Genomic DNA, 20,479 nt, shown 5'->3' on the forward strand with positions numbered 1-20,479 from the left:
GGAGGAGGAGGAGGACAGAGGCTAAAAATAGCATCAGTGAGTTCTGAGCAGCATCACACCTCACAGAGACATCACTGTGCTACTGAGCACACTTCCTGATCCTCATAGCCATCCACACACACACACACACCACACACACTTCCTGATCCTCATAACCATCCACACACACACCCACACCCACACCCACACCCACACGTGTCAAGCACGATGATCCTGAATTAGTTAACTCTGAAAGATGCCATCAGTCTACCCATTTCATTTATTTTCTTTCCTCTTGGACCAAAACACAAACACACACATAGAGAGAAACATAATGCAGCAGCAGAGGCTATGAATCATATTTATAGACCAACACATTCCCTTGGGATCGGAAAACAGAGGAGAGATGAAGGATGAAAGTCAACCACACACACACACCGATAGACATTTACATGTTTCAAGGACATAATCGTCCACAATGAAACACAAGCTGAAAAAAAAAAAGTGAAGGCTGCAGAGAAAAAAATGTGATGAGTCAGAAAGCAGCCTCTCTGTAGGCTTACAGAGGGATGGATGACGGCCACGCTGGTGTGTTATGGGCGGCACACGAAGAGGAGCGGGGTGACGGAAAAGAAGGAGAAAAGACGCCAGAGCATCTGTGACATCAGAAATCACATGACTAAAGTGTCTCTGCATTGAGCTCCCCCGACATAAGCCGCATGCATGAGTCTACACACCCAAGCAGCCAGTGAGAGGCTACATTTTGTTTGTAGGTCTGTAATTATTCTTTACCTCGGGGCACTGGGTGTGGTCACACACTTATGGTAGAGTCACGTCCTTTCTATGTTATAGAGATGAGATAGCGATAAAACTAAAAAAGATAATACCAGTTACATTCAGTTCAGTAGATTTGAATTACAACATGGAGAGCAAACAATGCAACACCATCAACTTCCATCTCACATCCAGTTAGTAACAGATGTCCTATTTGAAATGAGTGGTGACATAATCAATGTATTCAGTGTGATCCTGCCTTAAACACACGCTTAATTGCTTTTCTTTAACTTCAGGAAAACGCAGCGTAGACACAGTCAAGTAACCACTGATTTGGTTATTACACTAGATTAAAGAGGTACCACGGCAATTTAGTATTGGACTTCCATAGGGTTGAGGGATTCCCACCAAACAGATTTAGGCTGAGGCAGCAGAGGCCGAGCTATCCTGACTTTTAGTCCTTAGTATGGGTCTAGCTCCAAAAACACTGGATCCTACATTTCCCATATTGCAACTCACTATAGTCTTTCTTTACCTTATTTACACCTTCTTACCTGTCTGGAAAAGAAGTGTCTTTCAGTGTCCACAAATCCAGCTTGTAACACAGGTTTCTCTGCTTCAAATGTGTCGTCTCCAAGCCCAAGATGATGAACCCCGATGACATCACTGTGACATCATCAGGGTTATTTTTGTAAAACTTCCTAAAGCTCCTCCAGAGGCTCACAAGACATTTTACAACTGTTGTCACAGCCTGGGACTCCGCACGATGAGGAAACTGTAAAATCGATGGAGTGCCTCTTTAATGTGAACAGATCATAGGGCTGGACTCATCTGAGAGGGTTGACAGTTACTATTTACAGTAATTACTCTCGCCGACTGTAAGAAAAGACTTAAAGTCACTGCGCTTCTGGCATCTCATCAACATTATTTGATATCAAACGATACTTTGTTTGCATTGTTTTGCACTGAAGACGCTTACATCTTATGCTCACAAGATTGTTTCTCAACATTTTAATTTTGAAGGCTGAAATCACTATTTTTACTTTTTATTACCACTCAAAATCACTACAATGCATGCAAAATCTACCAGATATGGGATAGTACTCAACTCATAAGGGATTCCCATGGACAACTGGTGTACTATTTACCAGTTCATTACAGCAAAAATGCATCATATCAATAAAACTGGAGGACACTGCTGAATTAGCAATGACAGTGTTCCAGCAGCAATGCACTGGTTTTCTGACACATCAAGTATTTAATGACACATAATGAACTAGTGTACACTGTCCCTCACCGTGGATGTCAGCAGGTCAGTTTAAAGAAGGGGAAGGTTGCTCCTGAAGGTACATGGCTGGCCAGATGCTTATCCTGGTTTAACTACAAGGATCAGGACCTGATTAGGCTGACTCGGGGTTTAACACCGGCTAATCTTATTCCGGTCAACTACACCGAGATTTCATTATATTCACATATGGCTCCAGGTTACCACTCCTGCAACGACTGCTAACACGATGGCAAACGCTTCTACTTGTCTTAATTCTCATCCTGAACCACAGATGGAAACACTGAACATGGACAAATATCAGGAGGTTAGGAAACACTCATTATGGATGTGTTTACATTAATAAAAATGCAAGATTAAACCGGTTCCATCCAAAACCTGAGCACCACAACATGGAGGTCAAAGATGTTTGTAATCTCAGGACTGCATGTTTTTACAGTTAAGATTTCCACGAAAGTCACATTTATTTCAGCTGTAAATCGAACTCCCCTTCACTCTTGATTCTACTGCAAAGACACTAGAAGAAGACCAAGGTCGCAGACATGAGGACAGCGTGTGTGTGATGTATATGTGCACGTGCAGTAGGTGTCTACGTGTGTGTTGGGGGTGTAGGGCTGTGCCCACAGGGCGGGGCATCCATGAGAAATCCATGACAAAGTCAACAGCAGATTAGCTTAGCTAATACTGAGCTCTGAGCTTTCACTCTTGGACTGGAGTCACCCTGGCCTGCTGTGACTCCTCCGGACCCTCCCAGGGTTTTCTCCGTAAGTCAACACTTATCAGACTACTTACATGGAAATCTTTCCTAATTAGAACCTGTTCATTCATGTGATTTCTGCCAGATTTCCAAAAGTGAGTTGCTCTTTGCATTAGGACTGTTACTACTGGGTGTCCGTTAGCTCACCAAGAGCATGTGCACCATATACAAAGTCAGCGGCCTGGATTCGATTCCAGCCCGCCCTTCGCTACATGTCTCTATTTCTCTCTCTCTCACATTTCCTCTCTCTCTTCGGCTGGTCTATCAAATGAAAAGGTAAAAAACTCTCCACAAAAATATATATAGTATATATTATATTGCATTAAGTCTACAAAACTCAGAAAAACTTTATTGGACAATGAGCCATCTTTACTGCTTTCATAAAGAGTCCAAGACTTGCCAAGTTTACTTTTAGGCAGCACTGAAAGGACTGTCCCATACCCTCGACAATACTGAGACTGTATGTGAATGGCATAATACAATGTGGTAATCTGGCTGGGTCAGTCGATTATTGCTCAGTCAAATATTACAGAATCAAATATAAAAGGCCTCATCGTGACTGATACATTAAACATGAAATAACAGTTTTACTTAAGAGAAATTAAGAGAAAAGTAAGTCAAGGTCAAATGGATTAAAAACAGTTTACAATACGGTCTGGCAGAGGTGACTACCTAGACAGCCGCAGCGGTATGCGAGAAGTGTTTTGCTCACATATTCTCAGTAAAGCCGTCAATGGAGTCCCAGACTGCAGAAGCCTCGTCACATGATGCCCCTCATGTGAGAATCTGCTGTTTTTCTGCTCAGCTGGGCAGACGCAGCATGATGCCAAGATATAGAGACCATAGCGCTGGTTGAGAGTTTGGTTGGACAGAATCAGCGCTAGTCTCACAACATCCCTAACTAGACTCTTGGCACTGCTAGCGTGCCAATGATCAGAGTCGCTTACTAAGAAGCTGTGACGCTGCCCAGCACCTAATCGCATTAGTTTAGTCAATGCTGACTCTTGGAGTAGTGTAGCTCACTTCTATATGTTATGTTGGGGTAGGAGAATCAGTGCCAGACTGTGGGCCTGAATAGTTCTATCAATAAGGAGAAGATACGCAAACACAAAATTGAAAAAAATGCCACGCTAAGCTAACCAGCTCTTCAGGGACACTATTATCTATGTTTTCTAAAACTTTCTTTTTTTTTGCTCCTACATACAACAAAGGACACTAAACATGCTGCTGGATTATCATTCAATAGGAGAACATACTGCTTTCCCATCTAACCAACTAGACAACGTCCTAACCTGCAAAGCCAGACATGCTGTCCTACAAAAGTTGGAACAAGCTACAAACTACTTCCACTTATTACATTTTGACCATCTGAAACAAAGATTGTGCTGTTATTCGGATACCAAAACATAGCTCAGGTTAAATCTGATTTGTCACTACACTGTTGCTGCCTTGCTAATTTTAGTTACACAACTTTGTTCTACAGAGATGAATCTAGAAGAAGGGTGTGCCAGGACAGGGGCTCCATGCTGCACATCTGAGAACTGGTTAACCAAATTCAAGACCAGAACTTACAGATCACTTCAAGAACCACATATAGCTAAAAAGAGAAATGAGCTTCTCCTTCAACGTCTCAGAATTGGATTCAATGAGCATCTTCTTTAACAATTTTCTTTGGCTACATGTCTACTTAATCAATAAATGGACGGACAGGATGAGAATTGAAAGCTTAAAAGAGGCAAAGACTTACTTGGACAAACATATACTCCAACTCCCGGTTCATCTTGCCGCTTTATGAAGTCTCATGCTCATGCTGCGAGTCTGCTGGTTTCCTGGATGCCTCCAGCCACATGCGCCACAAGACCAGACACTAGCTGGATAGATGAAAACCTTCCTATTGTGTCTGCAAACACAGGCAGCGTTCACCGACGTCCCCCAGCCTTCATTGCCCCGTGACAGATGACTGGCCATCCCTGCTGTCTATCAAACACCCCGGCTTCCTGTTTCGATCACATGAGTTGTGAGGCCGACGGATTCTCAAGAGTGAGAAAATGACTTGTTCCAATATCCACACATTAATCCAAATGTTTGTTTCTAAACCTAATACTTGTTTGTCTGCGCTGTGTATTTACGACACTTTTCAATTACTTTAGGATTCCAGATGCATATTGGAAACAATGTTGAAACTAAATGCTAAAGGTTTGTTCCCCAAATCATCACAAGAAATAACTGCTGCACCACCACACTGAACAGTAGTAATCACTATTTTAGCCATAAACATGAGGCCCTCCTCTTGGTGTGTTTGTCTGTGTTCGACAGGCCTGCGATGACCACATGCCAGAGCATATACAACATGACTACGTAATTACCTTCATACCTTCACCTGGTTATCATAGCGATCTAATGCACACGCTCTCAATTAGAGCTAGGGAGAAAAAAATAAACCACTGACATCAGATCATGTAAAACTCGTCACCGGATGCAGCTGAGATGACACATTTAGCAAGCAAAGCATAAAGTCCTATGTGATCTAATATGAAATTTGTTTACCATGTTTGTTTACCGCCTTTGTTTAGTGTGTTAGCGTGCTAACATCGGCTCATTTGCACCAAATACAAAGTACAGCTGAGCTTCATGTGAATGTCATTAGTTTTGCAGGTATTTGGTTATAAAACCAAAGTATTGGGAAAATTAAAAGTTTTGACATGATGATGGCGCTAGATGGAAAGTCAGAGGACCGCAAAGTCATTACAAGTCATGCAGGGGGCAACGCGAATGTCTGAAGGAAATTATGTGGATCAAGTAGATGTTGAGATGTTTCACAGGTAAAGTGAAAAGTTACTGGAAGCGCTCGATGAGATATTTCAGTCTGGACCAAAGTGGTGGACTGACCGACTGACTAACCGTACATGCTCTCAAAAAATTAGGGATGGATAAATTAAGTGTGATGCAAATTAAATGTACACTAAATCACAAAATACCACTGTGGCACTGCTCCCTACGGGTCGAAATGGTCAAGCATGCAGTGCTTTCAGTAACACACCAACAAGCGATGTAACGGCAGGTGTTTCCCTGTCCATGACAAAACTCGCTCCCTCACATCGCCATGATGGCGTGTGGCCATATGTGCAACATGCTGGAAAGCTTCAACCGACTGCTGTTTTCTGACCCGTATGACTCAATTCTGATTTACCCTAAAGTCTCCCATCCCTGTACCACGAGCAGCTCTTTTAGCTCAGGATTCAGTCACTCTGACTAGACCCTTTAGAGGTGGGACAAATGCTGTGCGATCATGCAATCACAGCACAATTACTGCAAGAATACACAGAAATACTCGCCGATACACTGGCACCAACACTGCAATGAACTGTCGTGTGATACTGTGGCAGGAGTGTGTACATAGTTTCATCACAGAGGTCTTTTGAGTGATGAAAGCACCGCGTATTGCAATACACTCAGTATGAATGATTTCTGCTTTGTGAAAAACCCAGTTAGCCAAATATCTTGATGGAATAAAGGTAACTGTCTTGTCAGATAATCACAACCGCCTGTATTGTAATACCATCACTATTATGGGCAAGTAATCACCATAGTTATTTATTGTGACTGGTTCATTACTGCCTCACTGTCTAGCGCCTGCTGAGGACTGACAGCCAACCACAGCCTTGCTAAACTCACTTATACGGACAAATCAAGGCTGTCTCAACTGCACCCAGACGCAAGACATCTCTACATGACTTTTCTACACAGCGAGCTTTTTGTGAAAAGGGAATCGTTTTCCTTCCAGTTTCAGGTAATGAATAACTATATAAACAAAACAGCAAAACACTCAAATGCAATATGTATTTTTGAGACTCAGGTTGTGTGTTAAATAGCTTTTCCATCTCTGAGTCATCTAATGGAGCACTGCCTCACTGCCATTTTCATTAGAATATCCTCCCTCTCGTCGGCCTCTGCTTTTAGTTATACCGCACTTCATTCACATTCACGATCTCTTACTAGTTTTGAGCCTGATTTGATTTACTTACTTTATTTGGCTCAGGCGGATGGAGCAGACTGAATTAAATCTAATAAAAAAAATACAGATTTCTTTTCTTTTTTTTGCAGAATGTTTACTATTGTAGCTTTGTCCTCTAACCTACAAAATGTACCTTCACCTCTGACTCACCTCTCTATAACGCATCAGGTCAGACGGGAGCCAAACGTATATTGGAGCAGAATCCGATCCTGTGTGTGTGTATTTGTGTGCATTTGTGCATGTTAACCAAGCAGTTCAGCTCCCCTCAATAAGCTTCTATACGGCTGACTCAAACGCACAAAGGACAGAGTGTTTTCCACCCCTGTGTTGGAAAAGAAAATCACAGAGAGAGGTCTGACATCAGAGGCCAACTTCTAAAAACACACTGCACCATTCAAAGTAGAAACAAACTTTTTCTTCCCCGAGCTTCACTGACATGTACACCCAAAGTTAAAACCATTTAACGCCCAACATGATTCTTATGGAAGAAGACAGCCAAATTGACGGCTGGCTACAAGCCAAATCCTACTGGCAGAGGAAAGAAATTTAGCACCTTCATAAAAAAAACACTCTGATTTTGTTGATGGTTGCTGGTTGTAATTTCACACCTGGGTGCTACTTAAGCACATCCTTTTTGCTAAAAGAGATTAAAAGCAGCAAATGTCTGCAACTAACTGTTGTTTTCATTATAGATGAATCTATTCATCACACTGCAAGTTTATGTGGTTTCAAACCCATTGTCATTCATTTAAAACCACCACCATTAGGAAGACAGCAAAAAATCTTACTAGACTGAAAATTGAAAGGCATGGACATTGAACATGCGGACAGAACAGTTACTATAGAAAAAAAGCACAGTGACTTGCTTGCAACCACCTATCAAAATATAAATATACGCTTATTTTACCTTTGTGCACAGCTCTGATAAGTTTCACTTCACACTTCCAATCACAAGTTCCTAAAGACAAAGATGGTGTCTTCAAATTTCATGTTTTGTCCAACCAACAACAACCAAAAAGGATTTAATTTAATTTTATGGATGACGTTCGCATTTAAGAAGCAGGAACCAGTGAGGTTTTGCTTAAATTGTTGCCACTTTCTGTTGATCAATGAACTGAATATTTCTTCGAGCACTAAATGCAACACTCGCCTTTTTGTTTTCCTCTCTCTTTTAGAGATCAGAGGTCAGGGTCAGCTAGAAAACAGCTTCCCAGGAGCCGGCGGGAACGCGGTCAGCAGAGTGACCGCTGGCTGACACAGGGTTCAGATCTGTCTCATCGGTTTCATAGACTTGGCCTTTGAACACTTGTCTACGCTAATCTAAAGGACAACAAAACCCAATTGAAAGTAGAGTGGTTCAAATTAAAAATACACTGCAGTGCTGCTGTTTGGTACGGATTTAAAATGGAATTTCAAAAGCAGTCGTTATCATCACACACACTGTCACGTTTCCCCTCCACCACAACCTTATTCAAGCTGGTCACACCAGCTTTCAAAGTAGGGGGGATGGGTGACTCATCTCCTTCTGCCTGTCTCTCTCTCACTCACACACACACACACACACACACTCACTCACTACACACACACACACACACTCACTCACTCGCCTCTTTCTTTACTTGGTTTCACATTTACAATAGAAATACAGCAGCAGCAGACCGTGTGACCTTGTGGGCCTCTCGGGCAGCATATCATACTGTCTTCAGTGAGCATTTGCTTGCTATAAAGCTGCACGGAGGCTTCAGGGCCTCTAAACATCCTGGATGCTACAAAGGATGCTAAACTGTCCGGATGCGGCGCTAATCGCAGCATCAGCGGTACCCGGTCTGCAGGACTCGGCTCACAAGCCGTGTCAGGAGCCTCAGACACGCGCTACCATCAAAACAAAACACTAACACAAGGTTAATGCGCAGGTTTGAGGTAACGCTAAATAATATGGTTCACAGTAGTAAAAACCTAGCGCCTCCATCATGGCTGGCACCGCCTTTGCATCATCCTGCCCCCCCTAGCCTCCAGTGGGCCGATGCTGTAAAATATGAAGGCCCGGGGGAACAAGATATCTGGTTTTAATGAAAGAACAAGGTGACAAATGTTAAAATACACCTGGTTTTGTTTTTAAATGTGAAAAAGGACGACTGTAGAAACAAAAACGTCTCCCTGCCGCATCTGTTGTTTTTTTGTCAGCTGCACCCATTCCAGCGCTGAACACACATCTATATTTAAACAGCCAAACACATCAAAACAACATGTTTTTTTGGGGGGGGGGGGCTTAAACCTGGTTTAAACCCCATTTTCATTCATTTTTTTTTAAAGCCAGCGCCACGCTCGCTGTCAGAAAGACACATTTTTCCCATCCAAGCGTCAGCATGTTTACTGACAGGACCTTCTGGATATTTAAAAGCATTTTGCAAGACGCCGAAGACACACGTATTTAGCCGACATGCGAGCACTCAGCTATAAACATCTACTTGTCTTACCTTTGTGTACAGCTCCGACGCTGCCATGACGGTCTCTCGCTATGTCCTTTCTCCAGTCTGGGCTAAAACTCCGGCAGGTCTCCGCGCCGCATCAGACTCGCTGCGTGCTTTTGATGTAGCAGAGGAAAGAAATTTCTGTGTCGCTGCAGAGGCTCAAGGGGAAGCCGTGGCACTCGTCGCCATGATACCCTGAAATGTTTAGGGCTGCTGCTGCTGAGGTTTCGGTGTCTCACTTTGCATTCTGGGTACGATGGATGAAGTGATTCAGCCAAACGAGAGGAGGGCTGCTGCTGCTGCTGCCCGCTTGGAGAACTGCGCCCCCTGACGGCCAAAGGCTGAAAATACACCAACAAAAAAACTTATTTTTTGCCCTGAACAAACCTAAGTGGATACAAATGACACCTCTATATCGTACTTTTTTTCGGCGAGACACTGCTTGTGAATAGGGTAAACATATTAATTAATAAATATCACTACGAATCTTTCCTAGTTGATTACTTACATTAGGACAATATTTTTTTTGTATTACAGGTTTTCTGAAATTGTATGTTTAGAAATGCAAAAGAGGCAGTATCTAATGAAATCTGATCTGTTTTATTTTGTTGAGAAATGAGACTCAAATGTTTTTACAAAGGGGATTTTGAAAATCTCGTTTTTTACCCCATAAATCATAATTTTCGTCATGTTTTTGTGGTGGTGGGGGGAGGGGGTGATTTATAATTCAAGCTGTGAATAATATTAGTGCTACGGAAGTGGAGATTGAAGGAAAAACTATGTGCAGTCTTTTGGAAAAACCATGGGGGAAAAAATCCATTTCAGAAAACGACCTTTAAATATATGTACTGTAAAATTCCATTTTGAGAGACAGGTGAACTACCTAACAGATATCAACATCAAACTTCCCCAGTTGATTACATACATTAAGACAATTATTTTTTGTATGACAAGGTTTTCTGAAATATGTTTAAATGAGGCAGTATCTAATGAAATATGCGATCATTTGCATCTATTTAAAGAATTGAAATCTGAACACTGGATTAAGTCAGGTTCAAAATTATTGTTTAATTTTGTTGCCATAATAGACTCAAATGTTTTTACAGAGGGAATTTTGGATTTCTATTTTTGGGGTATAAAAAGTTCTATAATTCAAGCTATGGATGATATATGAACAACCCCCTCAGTAGAAACATTCAGATTATACTTAGGAATAAATCTGGAAAGTTTGGTGTATTTAGGTGCTACTGAAGTTGAGATTTCAGGCACAGAGGATGAGGAAAAAATAATTTTGAGAAAACAGCCTTTAAAGAAATGTGTTGTAGAATTCCATAAATACACTACAGGTAAACAGGTGAACAACCTAACAGATATAAAACTTCCCCGGTTAACTACTTACAATAAGACAATTATTTTTGTATTATAGGTTTTCTATAATGAGGCAGTATCTAATGCTAAATGTTAGTGAATTTAGAGCAATCTGCAGACGAATTGAGACAAACTGTAGCAAAATAAACACCTAAATGTATATTTGGGGCGTCTTCTTTCTGCTACTCTGAAAGAAGACTTGTTATGGAAGTAAATTATCCCCAAATCATCAATCAATTATTGCGATAAATGTCACATCATTATTTCTTTTTAAGTTTAAAGGCTGATTTTTGCTCCTGAATGAAATTATATATATACACACAGTATTCTTTATGGTCAGAACAAACACTTGATGCCAAACAGTGGATCACTTAACAAATCTGAGGGAGAATAATGATAAAATCTTTTTTCAACATAGACGCATGAGTAAAATTACGTTTTTCAGTCCCTCTTCCTTAACAGAATAAATATCTTAATAGAAAAATGCAGTGCTGATTTACTTGTGATTCAAATGAATTAAATCAAACATTTATTGAACATGCCCTGCGATGGACTGGCAACCTGTCCAGGGTGTACCCCGCCTTTCGCCCGATGTCAGCTGGGATTGGCTCCAGCCCTCCCGCGACCCTGTATGCAGGATAAGCGGTTGACGATGGATGGATGAATGGATTTATTGAACATAAATAATTGCCTGATAATTTTAGATTTTGTGCTATGTGTACATGGTTGGATAGCAGTGTATTCTAAGAAATTTTATTACATATGATTCCTGATACATTTGCTAAAAAGGGGGGGAAAGAAAGTCAGCAAAATGCATTCAAACATTTAAGAAAAAGTAAAAACTAGATGGGTAAAATGCAGGGAAAAAATACAATATTATGCAACTACAATGTCCCTGCTAAGTAGGGCTGAAAATTATAAAAAAGATCTCCAATTCCGATTTGAAACATAACTGATAATTATAACATAACAAGGATCTGTACCAAATAAAGATTTTTGTCTGTAGAATATGATGTGTAGGCCAGGGCAGCATGACAGTATTTAATTTAACTTAAAATGGCATGTTGACACACATTTTGCCTAATCAAATATTGCACCTTCTGTGATTTGAAAATTGAAAGTGTCACTGACTGACTCAAAACTGGTCAAATTACCACATTAAGGAATAAAATATAAGCACCTTCAAAATATTGTCTTTGCATAACTGTATGTGAAAGTTTGTCCTCTACCACGTTTTTAAAAAATCAGCAAAAAGACATTGAAGACAAACAGACACTGTTTTCCTCACCAAAGTGAATTTTGGTAAACCCATTAATATAAAAAACTGCTATGTAGTCAAATGGATGATTTAATAAGTGGGTTTTCAATGGCCCCAGGGGGGCTTTAAGCTCTTTCAGGGGAGGCTCAGTGAATGGCTGTGAACTAATATATTAGTTATTAAAAGTAGGCAACATCCACAGCATAAATGAGCCTGATTTGGTTAAAGAGATGTAGAAGAGAGAGATATTTCACTCTTTCCCAGAGTCAGAAAATAATAAAATTCCTTACAACAGGCCTTTTTTTGAAGTTACGTCGAACAGCAATATTAGGCTAACTTGGCACAATTGTTGAATGTCTGAGGGATCAAATAACATTATCACGATACCATAGCTATCCAGGAACTGAGTGAAACTAAGCAAGTAAACTAAGAGGGTATCAGCAGGCACCTTTTTCCAAGCTTTATTTGAGGGACGGCCCGGTCTCAGAATCTGACAACCCCTGGATGAAACAATTTAAAGTACCTTAAACATACAACATGGCCTAAACACCAAAGCCAACATGACACACACGACACAACTTTAAAACATTTCTGCAAAACTATTTTATTTACAAAACAAAATGGCACAAAGTGACAGCAGGGCAGCCATATACATGCACAGCGCTGACAGATGTAGTGCTAGCTTAGATTTACCACATCGCAGGTACGCTTCATCCAGTCAAGTACCCTGAAAAAGAAGCACTTTACGGGGCCAAGGATATTTTTAAGATAAAATTAATTCAATTTTTGATTATAGAAGGCTTTTCCCAAGTCTGAGGACAGCATTTGAGAGCTGCTCACAGTAAAACAGTTTTTTTACCATAAATTCAGTCTACTCACACAGCATACGGTACACAAAGAAGGGTCCCTACAGACAGGAATTTAGCTTTCAGGTCCCATATACTCAGTCTTTGATGATGATTCATTCATGACAACTTGGAAATGGAAACTTTGGGCCGACGAGAGGACTATGTCGTCATCTGAGGTTGAAATGCATGGCACACCACAATTGCAGTGCAAACTTTCAATGTTGTAGTTCAAGCTGAAGTAACAACCCCGCCCCCCTCTTCTTACACTCTTTAAAGTACAACACTTCCTTGTTTCAAGATGTCTTGAATGCACCACCTACATGGCACTCAGTGCGCATATGCTGCTCCTGAACTTTTAAGCGTGTGTGTAAATGTCTGGGTTCAGCGCATGGATTAAGCTACGTTCAGAGTGCAGGCCAATGCGACCCAAATCAGATTTTTTTTTATTCATGTGCGACTCGGAACTGATCTTTTTATGAACAAGTCACATGGAATCTGATTTTTCCACTTTGGATTTGGGCCACTTTCATATGTGGTCCAAATCCGAGATACAGATTGGATCTTTTTAAATGCGACCTCAGTCTGGACACTCGGAATTGATGCAACTTTGACGTCACTCTAGAGCAGCTGTTGTCACAATCCTGCTGTAGACGGAGCTGTGGTGAACAAAAAAGCTCCACAAAAAGCCATTGTAAACATGTGGCTTTCTTCTTCCTCTACCTTGCTGTCATCTACTCACAAATTCCCTTTCTTCCACCTGAAATCCACTGGGCGTCAGCTCTCTTTTCAGTTATGCGCATGCTACTTGTCTGTGTGGACACAGTGGGGTTGTGTGGCAGTTGCGTTGTACAGCGCCAGAAACCGAAATGTAAAAGAGACAAAGTTGTGAACACTTGTCATAATTTGGGAGAAATGTGACCCGTGAGAGGACAATGAAAAACGGGACTCTCCCGTGAAAATTGAGAGGGTTAGTAAGTATGAGCTAACCGTGGCTAGCCTCTGTGGCTCTGTTTACTTCTGTACGACAGCGTGCTGCTGCGTGTGATGTCATGTTATTTTTCTGCGCATGCAGGTCACTTTCAGGCCAAGGACAATTCACACTGAAGTCTGATTAAACAATAATGTGAACTCACAAAAAAAAAAAAAAAAACAGATCTGGGAAAAAAAATTTGAATTGAGCATTAAGGCCTGTAGTGTGAACGTAGCCATAACAACGCTCATCTTTGGGAGCTGTGTGGTCCTTTAGGATACCCCCCCTGGTTCACAATCAAAGTGTTAACAAAACTGAGCTCAATCTCTGGATTACTATATTTAGCCCATCACATACAGTGAATGATACAAATCTGATGTAAAACTTTCTAAGGCTGACGTCGGCCCCTGTGCCAAACAAAAGGAAATATATATATGTGTATACTATATGTGTATAGTGTATACACATACATACACACAAACACACTTCCAAAGTGAGGGATCCAGATGACCATGCTAAAGCCCTCCAACCACACAAGACACAGCTTCTTCTGCTGCTCACTCCTCTCCAGCTGGTAAATACCGGGGTATCAGTTGTACAGAGGCGTCACAGTCCGCTCATCACACTGACACTTGGATGCTCTGTCTTTTAGCATATCCTGTCTTTCAGCATATCTTACATGAGTAAAGAGAAAATAAAAAGGAACATGTAAAAGTAAGAGATGACAGAAGGGCAGTCAGTTTGGGGGAGTAGCGAGGGACAAAAACAAGGACAGGAGGTAGTAGAGACAGGGGCCAAACAGGATTTGAAGGTGTCTGCCAGCCAGTTCGCTGGGTGCTACGTATGGGTTCCTGTTGGGTTGGGGGCAGAGGCAAAGGTGGTACGGTGAGTTGTGGGAGAGGTAAATGTTACAGCTCTGAGACTTGAGTGGAGAGGGTTAGGGCTGGGTAGGGGATGCAGGGGCTGTCGAGGCGGTGTGTGCATCAGCCTGCCAGTTTACTCGCCACCAGAGAAGGTTTCCTCTGGGGCAGGTCCTGGGGGGTGGGGATGTGGTCACCCGTGATCTCGGCCTTCTCTGGTGCAGCAGTCGGCAACTGCTTGTTCTTTATCTTCGCCTTGGCCATGTTGTAGTCACCAGAGTCAAAGTACTTTTGCTGTAGAAAAGCACAAGATTAACATTTAAAAACTGTGTGTATAAACTATGAACAAGTAACAGAACGAGAACCCATGAATACTGAGAGCTCCTGACAGAGTGAACATTCAATGTTATAAAGATTTTAATACACGGAGGAATTAATTGCACACGAGGATGACAACAAAATTTTTGTTTACAAAAAAGATTTTCCTAACAAACGGTGTATAGATTCTAGGGCTGCTTGAATTGTGGTAAAAATCATAGTCACGATTATTTAACACGTTTACAGATTGACTTAGGAAACATCATGCATTCACTGAACTTTTAAAATTGAATGCTTAATTTAAAAAAAATACTAAATTTGATTTTGCATTATCCCAAAATCCCAAACAGCCCATGACATAAGAAACAGTAATCAAATATGATTAAACCCGGTCTGTTAAGCCTTGCTTTACCTGGTCTGTGCTTGTAAAATATTCAGTGTCCCCGTCTTCTAACGTATTACCAGATTTGTACTTTCCTCGCCGTTGGTTTAAGTAAGGGCATCTCCTGACACCACTGTACAATTTTAGTGTTGCAACATAACGAGGTGAGAAAAGAATGAATCCAGTAATATGTTAGAAGACAGGGACACCGAGCATATTTTACGAGTACAGACCAGGTAAAGGAACACAGAACATGCATGGTTTAGTATAAGTATCAATAATATGTAATTTATTAGTGCCATAAGAATGCCATAGGCTTAAGCTAATGATGGTGACTGGCAAGTTGTAGCAGTTATAACCACCGAAATCTTGGCTTGAGCTGAAGTAAACATGCAACAGCCTGGATGAGAGTGAGTTTGGGCTTTCAGGGAGGGACGGGAGAAGGCTTTCAGGGAGGGACGGGAGGCGCCGCTGTAAGGGAAATGGTGCTCTGGATTTATAACACAAGACAAAACGAGTGTCATTGCGAAACAGCATTTAGCACAATAATCGTTTTACCTCGATTAACTTATTTTTATAATTGTTAGAAACCATAATCGCAACCATGATCAATATTCAATTAATTTCACAGCCCTAATAGCTGACTAAACTATTGGTTGATGAGGAGTCTTAGTTCGTTGCAGAAAAAAACAACCTCAAATTCCATTTGGGAGCTGCACCTTGTTGTTTGGGCAGTTATTAGAAAACAACATTTTATTTCTGTTTATTTTTCACTCTCAAGCTCGCTCCACCACCGCTTACACATACTTTTAGGCTACAGTATATATGTTTATTTGGTGGGCAAGATAAATATGTTTAGGGTTGTAATTATTATTATTATTCATTCATTATTTTTACAATTAATCAAATAATTCAAATTGTCACAACTTTTGTCAAATGTCCAGCACAGGTTATAACATTGTTTACTTAGTCTCACCAAACCAAGCAAGCTGCTCTTTGTATGCCTGTAATCACAAAAATGTTTAGTTTGTTTTACCTGATAACGGATTTGAATAATGTTCTACGAATCAAAAAAACAATTAAACAACTTGTAACTTTTAAGTCTGTTTTCAGTTTAATTAGTTGCTTTATCCACTTAGATTAGTTGGAGATTTAAAATGATAACTTAGTCTAACAAAATGTAAAGAAAAATAATAATGGTAAATGCACAAAACAAATTATTACTAGAAACTAAAGTGACCACTTTAAATTGCCCTGTTTTCCCTGGCTATGCTTTACAAGGATATGAAAACCCTCATAACCGTCATTTGAGAGGCTGTAATCACATTTTTACTTAAATAAATGGTCATTTATCACGATTGCCCTCTAGTTTTCTGTCTATGTACTAATCATTCCACCATCCCAGTATGTTGCTGGGATGGTGGAATGCTAAAATATATGGAGACAGTGTTATTATACACTCAGTTAACAATTATTAAGAGGTATACCTAGCTAAAACTAACACAGGGTAGAATAACATCCCTGCAATAAATCCTGCCTACCTGAATGTTACAATGTTGTGGTGTGGCTTTAACTCAATCATTTTGGACACTGCAGTTTGTGTTGTTGATTTGTGCTGTGGTATACTGAAAGGTGTTTCTAAAACGTTGTCTCATCTCATTGATATAAATGGCATGCTCTGGAAAAGTCTAGTAAGTGGAACCTGAATAAATAATATTTTGTCAAACTGGATTAGTTTAGGTAACTTATAAACTGGCAACAGTGGGTTCAGAAAATATCCCTTAGGTGAATGTTTTGCAGACAAACAGACAAAGATATAACTCACCCCCTTCTGGAGGCGTTTGCGAAGCAGATCAGAGCCCCCAGGTTTGTTTCCTAAATTTGGGTATCTGGCCTTAAGTTTAGCCTCCTCTGACTTCTCAGGACTGATCACCTTGTCCTGAATCTCCTAAAAACAAGCAGAAGCGTGAGACATCCAGATGAGGAAGGAAACCACTTAATTCCCAACAAAAGAGTACATTCACCAGGTGCCGAGGCCCCCTCCAAAACATGCGTTGATGGCGGCACTGCGGTATAGATGTAATCTGACCTTCTACATCAGATACTAAAACCTTTACTAAAACCATACATGTCTGAATAACAATTATGCAACAGTAAAGAGACGGTGTAACGTTACATTTACAACATTAATGTTAGCAAAGCACAGGGGTATGTACATGTAACGTAAATAACGTCTTTTAAATACTGCTTCGTATTGGTATATGTTCTCCATATCAACATTAAAATATATATTGGCTGGTGTTTGCTCGACAGCCCCTCGTAGACACTGTGGAGTTCAACGGGTTGGACCACCAGGTGGAATTAACCGCTCCTGTAAATGTGCTGAAAAATAACGTTAACCATCGGTTTGTTTGATACTAGGGCGGTTAGCTAGCTAGCAATTTAACCGCAAGCCAAACTGCGGTAGCTAAAGTGGAATTATGGATTATGGCTAACGCTACTGGGCTTCAAGACCGACTACAGCAATCTGTTGGTTTGAGCTATGCTAACGTTAGCAGCTAAGCTAACTGCTACAGATTTGCCACTATGTGAATGTCATGACAGTTAGCTATTAGCTGCTAATATCGGACATTCACACCAAACATCCAGCACGGCAGGCCAGCTAACCGGTAAGGCAATGTTGTTACAAACTTTAAGAAATAACATGAATTATTCTAACCAGGGCTTGGTAGTCGGCTTTGGTTGATATGTCAACAATAAGGAGCGCGGGGTGAGTAAGCTAAGCTGTATAACGTTCACGTAGCGGCCGCTATAAGAAAGTCACTGCTAACGTTAAATCCTCTGCACGGTTACCTTCACGTCCATCAATGTCTCCTCCGCCGTCGGCGTTTCTTCGTTATCCCCCGACATGTCTATATTACCGTGATCTCAGACAACAGGTTGCTCAGTAGTTGGGCAAATGATCCGCAAATCCCCTTACCGTACCCATACGAGCCGAGCGCGTACTCCCGCACAAGAAATACTACGTCAAATGCGGAGACACCATGCGCGCTCACCCTGTGGCGCTCCTGCCGCGCGCCCGCAAGGTCTACTTAGTGCTGGGATCGGATTTACATTGCGTAACAGACCGATCAGCTGTTAGGCCCATGTGCTGAAACACAAATCCAGATTTCATTTGAATAATCCTCAGATCTGGAGGATGGTGAACGCTGCGCTGATTAACACAGTTCATTTGATATGTTTCCCCGTAGACTTTCTTCCTGTGGTGTGTTTTGTGGCTGAAATAGGCCCTGTACTGAAATAAGCGATTGCTCTGCACATAAAGAAACACAGCATAAATCATTGGGAAACACACTTTAAGGTCAACAGCAGACCCAGATCCTGACTTTGTCACCTTGCGAAAAAATAGAAGAATCTGTAAAAACTGAACTGGTAGTAAACCAGACACTGACAAACAACAGTGGTTATAATTAGTTGTTTTGATTAAAATAATTAATAGGGACAATTAGGCCTACTGGATATTTAGATTGAAACACTGTAGAGTAGCCTAAAAGGAGCAAATTTTGAAGTTTTTTTTTCTGGCAGCAAGTAGTAATGGGTGTCTTAAGACGACTTAAAACAGCCTATTAACAAAGCAAAATTGAACGTCTTCAGACGACAGAAAATAGCATGTTAACGTGTCCATTTTAGGTGTTAACCACTTCATTAGTTTCTGAGGGGAAACCCATACAATAATTGCCAGAAAGAATATAGCTTAATCTCCGCTCAATTTACCGCTTATGAAATGAGGACAAGAAGTAATAGTTATTGAATTGGGCTTAAGAAATAATATTGATTAATTAAGAAATATTGATATGAGAAAAAATGTAGGCTTATACACTGTCACACTTCACATATTCATTTAATAAATCTAATTTAACGTGTGTCCTTTCTGTCGTGGAAATTATATTCCTGGTGAGGGGTTGAGCAAATAATTGAGTTACAACCAACCGTTGTCTTTGAAGAATTTATTTAACAAAAGAGAATAAACAGAGTACTAAAACACATATAGGCCTACAGCTGGTCCAGAGACCTGCTGCCTAGGGCGGCTTCGGGCGTCTGGACCCGAGCAAAGGGATGCATCATCATTTACACAGTCTAGGTTTCTATGTTTTGGAGAACAGAGATCCTCTCTCGGCCTTGAATGAATATTCCAGGAGAGGAGAGGAACAACAAGAGAGGGAAACACCAAAACAATCTCACAGTTCTGGCCTAAATGTGGACGGAATAACATAAGGTGTATAGGAGGAAAGGTTAAGGATAAAAAAACACAGATGAATACATATAAGCCATAACGAGAATAGTAGCCTAATATTAATATTAAAAGATCATACATAAAAGATTAAATGTAAGAGGACACAATTCTCTGCCATAACACTTTCATTGACAGACTGTTGAATCAAAGCTTTCCTTTATAAAACACTACATTTGTGTGTCTTGGGGGTCGGCAAATAGGCTAAGTCTGGCATCGGGTCCATAGCCTAGTCATATTATTTCAAATCCCATAAGCTAGCCTACTCATGTTTAGGCAAGCCTACGTTTAGCTCTTTCGGTAGTGTGCGGTAGGCTAATCCAGTTGGGAGGGTTGTATGATCATCGCAACATACTGCGGATTTTTTTTCTCCCTTGTTAAATATAAGGACACTTTTGCAAAGCACGTGCTAAAGTGTGTGCTCGCGTCCCGGCGTTTGATCCCCATTCATAAACCAATAGACGCTTATTTTAATTTCCCTGAGGAAATTCAGGGGAATCCAATCACACGTTTACTGATGGCTTTTCAGAGGTGTGTCAAGCAAGCCAGAGACTCTTTTGAATGTCCATTTGAACTTTTCAGAATCAGAATCAGAATCAGTTTTATTGCCAGGTATGTGTACACATACGAGGAATTTGATTCAGGATTGTACATTACTTACGATCTGCTTACTTATACAATAATAAAATAATAATATAATAATAATAAAATAAAATCAGACACAAACTACAGAGTAGACAACATTATACACACTATGAACAAAACAATATAGACATATTGACAAAGTAAAAGCTCTCAATAAACTCAACATGAGGCATTGATGCAAAAAACGTTCTCGCGCTTTTATTTTGAAGGCACAATCACTTAAGAGGAAGTGATTGTGTGATCAACTGTAGCTTTTAT

At 40.7% G+C, this 20,479-nt stretch overlaps 2 protein-coding genes across 8 annotated transcripts in view; both read right to left on the bottom strand.

The window, feature by feature from the left end:
- The window catches only part of myo5aa (myosin VAa), a 52,652-nt gene extending 43,143 nt beyond the window's left edge, over nucleotides 1-9,509 (bottom strand). For all 7 annotated transcript variants that reach the window (XM_046033611.1, XM_046033612.1, XM_046033609.1 and 4 more), the window contains exon 1: nucleotides 9,288-9,509. In XM_046033611.1, coding sequence (XP_045889567.1) covers nucleotides 9,288-9,314 — 27 coding nt within the window. In that variant the 5' untranslated portion in view covers nucleotides 9,315-9,509. The remainder of the gene's footprint in view (nucleotides 1-9,287) is intronic.
- A 2,982-nt stretch (nucleotides 9,510-12,491) lies between these two features.
- On the bottom strand, nucleotides 12,492-18,310 carry LOC123959464 (cAMP-regulated phosphoprotein 19-like). Its single transcript, XM_046033539.1, has 3 exons — nucleotides 18,139-18,310; nucleotides 17,111-17,233; nucleotides 12,492-14,879 (listed from the first exon to the last, which is right to left on the bottom strand). The coding sequence occupies exons 1-3, from the start codon at nucleotides 18,193-18,195 to the stop codon at nucleotides 14,709-14,711; spliced, it is 351 nt and encodes a 116-aa protein (XP_045889495.1). The 5' UTR covers nucleotides 18,196-18,310; the 3' UTR covers nucleotides 12,492-14,708.
- Nucleotides 18,311-20,479: the final 2,169 nt, after the last annotated feature.

The sequence above is a fragment of the Micropterus dolomieu genome, linkage group LG20 (assembly GCF_021292245.1).
Source record: "Micropterus dolomieu isolate WLL.071019.BEF.003 ecotype Adirondacks linkage group LG20, ASM2129224v1, whole genome shotgun sequence".
NCBI lineage: Eukaryota > Metazoa > Chordata > Actinopteri > Centrarchiformes > Centrarchidae > Micropterus > Micropterus dolomieu.

Coding starts and splice junctions, on each gene's coding strand:
- LOC123959464 (XM_046033539.1), bottom strand. CDS start 18,195: ATGTCGGGGGATAACGAAGAAACGCCGACGGCGGAGGAGACATTGATG. Junction 17,234..18,138: donor AGACATTGATGGACGTGAAG/GTAACCGTGCAG, acceptor GCTTGTTTTTAG/GAGATTCAGGACAAGGTGAT. Junction 14,880..17,110: donor GCAAACGCCTCCAGAAGGGG/GTGAGTTATATC, acceptor GCTTTTCTACAG/CAAAAGTACTTTGACTCTGG.